Here is a 2,621-nt window from a genome sequence, read left to right as displayed (position 1 = left end):
GGGGTGAGTGGCGGCCCCCGGGAAAGGGGTCGGGGGCCCGGTTGGGGCGGGGGGTTTATCTCCCTCTCTCTCACCCAGAAGACGGCGGCTCCATCCTTGCTGCAGAAAGCCTCCATTCCGCCACCCGGCGCCGCTGCTGCTGCTGCCGCTCTCTGCCGCCCCCTCCCGCCGCCTGGAGGCAGGACACCTCCCGCTCCGCCGCCCATTGGCTGCAGCCGCCAGCCCCCCCGGCCCCGCCCCGCCCCGCCCCGCCCCCAGGCAGCGACAGGGTTAATGTCCCACTATAGCTCAGAGAGGAACTTCACCCAATGCAGACCCCAGCCCCAACCCACCAACAACCCAACCCCACCAACAACCCCAACCTCACCCCCCACTCCACCCCAACCCAACCCAACCCACCAACAACCCCAACCTCACCCCACCAACAACCCCAACCCCACCAACAACCCCAACCCACCAACAACCCCAACCTCACCCCACCAACAACCCCAACCCCTCCCCACCCCACCCCACCAACAACCCCAACCCAACCCCACCCCACCCCACCAACAACCCCAACCCCACCCCACCAACAACCCCATCCCCACCCCACCAACAACCCCAACCCAACCCCTCTCCCACCACCAACCCCTCCCCCACCCCCACCAACCCCACCCAACCCTCACCCACCCAACCCCCCACCAACAACACCCCAACCCCAACCTCACCCCCACCAACACCAACCCAACCCCACCCCACCACAACCCCACCCCCACCCCACCAACAACCCCAACCCAACCCCCACCCCACCCCCACCAACCCCCCCCACCCCACCAACAACCCCAACCTCACCCCACCAACAACCCCAACCCACCAACAACCCCAACCCCAACCTCACCCCACCAACAACCCCAACCCAACCCCACCCCACCAACAACCCCACCCCCACCCCACCAACAACCCCAACCCAACCCCTCTCCCACCACCACCCCTCCCCCACCCCACCAACAACCCCAACCCAACCCCTCTCCCACCACCAACCCCTCCCCCACCCCACCAACAACCCCAAACCAACCCCACCAACAACCCCACCAGCAACCCCCTCCCCCACCAACAACCCCACCCCAACCCCACCAACAACCCCCACCCCAACAACCCCAACCCAACCAACAACCCCAACCCAACCCCACCAACAACCCCCTCCCCCACCAACAACCCCACCCCAACCCCACCAACAACCCTCTCCCCCACCAACAACCCCACCCCAACCCCACCAACAACCCCATCAGCAACTGCCTCCCCCACCAACAACCCCAACCCAACCTCCTCCCCAACCCCTCTCCCACCAACAACCCACTCCCACCATAAACCCCACCAACAGCCCCACCAACAACCCCCACCAACAACCCCAACCCAACCCCATCAACAACCCCCTCCCCCACCAACAACCCCAACTCAACCCCCTCCCCAACCCCACCCCACCAACAACCCACTCCCACCATAAACCCCAAAAACCCCATCAGCAACCCCCTCCCAAATCAACCCCCAACCCAACCCCATCAACAACCCCCACCCCCACCAACAACCCCCTCCCAATATCATCACCACCAACAACCCCCAACAGCATCAACAACCCCCTCCCCCATCGACAACCCCAACAGCAATCCCCACCAACAACCCCTCCCCCACCCCCTCCCCATCAACAACCCCCTCCCCCACTCCCAACCCCACCAACAACCCCCTCCCCACCAACAACCCCCTCCCAATATCATCACCACCATCAACCCCCAACAGCATCAACAACCCCCTCCCCCATCGACAACCCCCTCCCAACCCCAACAACAATCCCCACCCCCACCAACAACCCCTTCCCCACCCCCAACCCTATCAACAACCCCATCCCCACCCCCTTCCCATCAACAACTGCCTCCCCCATTCCCTCCCCATCAACAACCCCCTCCCCCACTCCCAACCCCATCAACAACTCTCTCCCCCAACCCCATCAACAACCCCCACCCCCAACCCCATCAACAACCTCCTCCCACTTTCATCACCAGTATCATTTAGAAGCAAATCACTGTGGATGCTGCAAATCTGAAACGAAAGTACTGGAAGATCTCAGCAGATCTGGCAGCCTCTGTGCTGAGAGAGTGCGGGAGACAGAGCCAACATTTCAAATCTGGCTGACCTTTCGTCCACCAACTATTATCATCATGTTCAGATCTGGACCGGAATTTTCCAGTCGTTCCTACCCTGCCGCTGCCAGTGAGGATAAAGAATTTGGCACTCAGCCAAATCTCCGTTCACCGCATCTGGACCTGTTCCACAATGCATAATTAGTTTAAGTTTTTATTCATAAGTTTCACAAGTAGGTTGACATTAACACTGCAATGAACTTACTGTGAAAATCCCCTAGTCGCCACACTCCGGCATCTGTTCAGGTACACTGAGGGAGAATTTAGCACGGCCAATACACCTAACCAGCACATCTTTTGGACTATGGGGGGAAACCGGAGCACCCGGCAGAAACCCACATAGACATGGGGAGAACATGCAAACTCCACACAGACAGTGATCCAAGCCGGGAATCGAACCTGGGTCCCTGATGGCTGTGAGGCAGCAGTGCTAACCGCTGTGCCACC

The 2,621-nt window shown here is 60.9% G+C and overlaps 1 protein-coding gene across 4 annotated transcripts in view; it reads right to left on the bottom strand.

Moving 5' to 3' along the window:
* The window catches only part of abcc1 (ATP binding cassette subfamily C member 1 (ABCC1 blood group)), a 110,939-nt gene extending 110,785 nt beyond the window's left edge, over positions 1-154 (bottom strand). For all 4 annotated transcript variants that reach the window (XM_078240912.1, XM_078240913.1, XM_078240914.1 and 1 more), the window contains exon 1: positions 75-154. In XM_078240912.1, coding sequence (XP_078097038.1) covers positions 75-116 — 42 coding nt within the window. In that variant the 5' untranslated portion in view covers positions 117-154. The remainder of the gene's footprint in view (positions 1-74) is intronic.
* Between the last annotated feature and the right edge of the window lie 2,467 nt (positions 155-2,621).

This window comes from Mustelus asterias, chromosome 23 (assembly GCF_964213995.1).
Source record: "Mustelus asterias chromosome 23, sMusAst1.hap1.1, whole genome shotgun sequence".
NCBI classification, from domain to species: Eukaryota; Metazoa; Chordata; class Chondrichthyes; order Carcharhiniformes; family Triakidae; genus Mustelus; species Mustelus asterias.
This window is presented reverse-complemented; position numbering and strand designations above follow the sequence as displayed.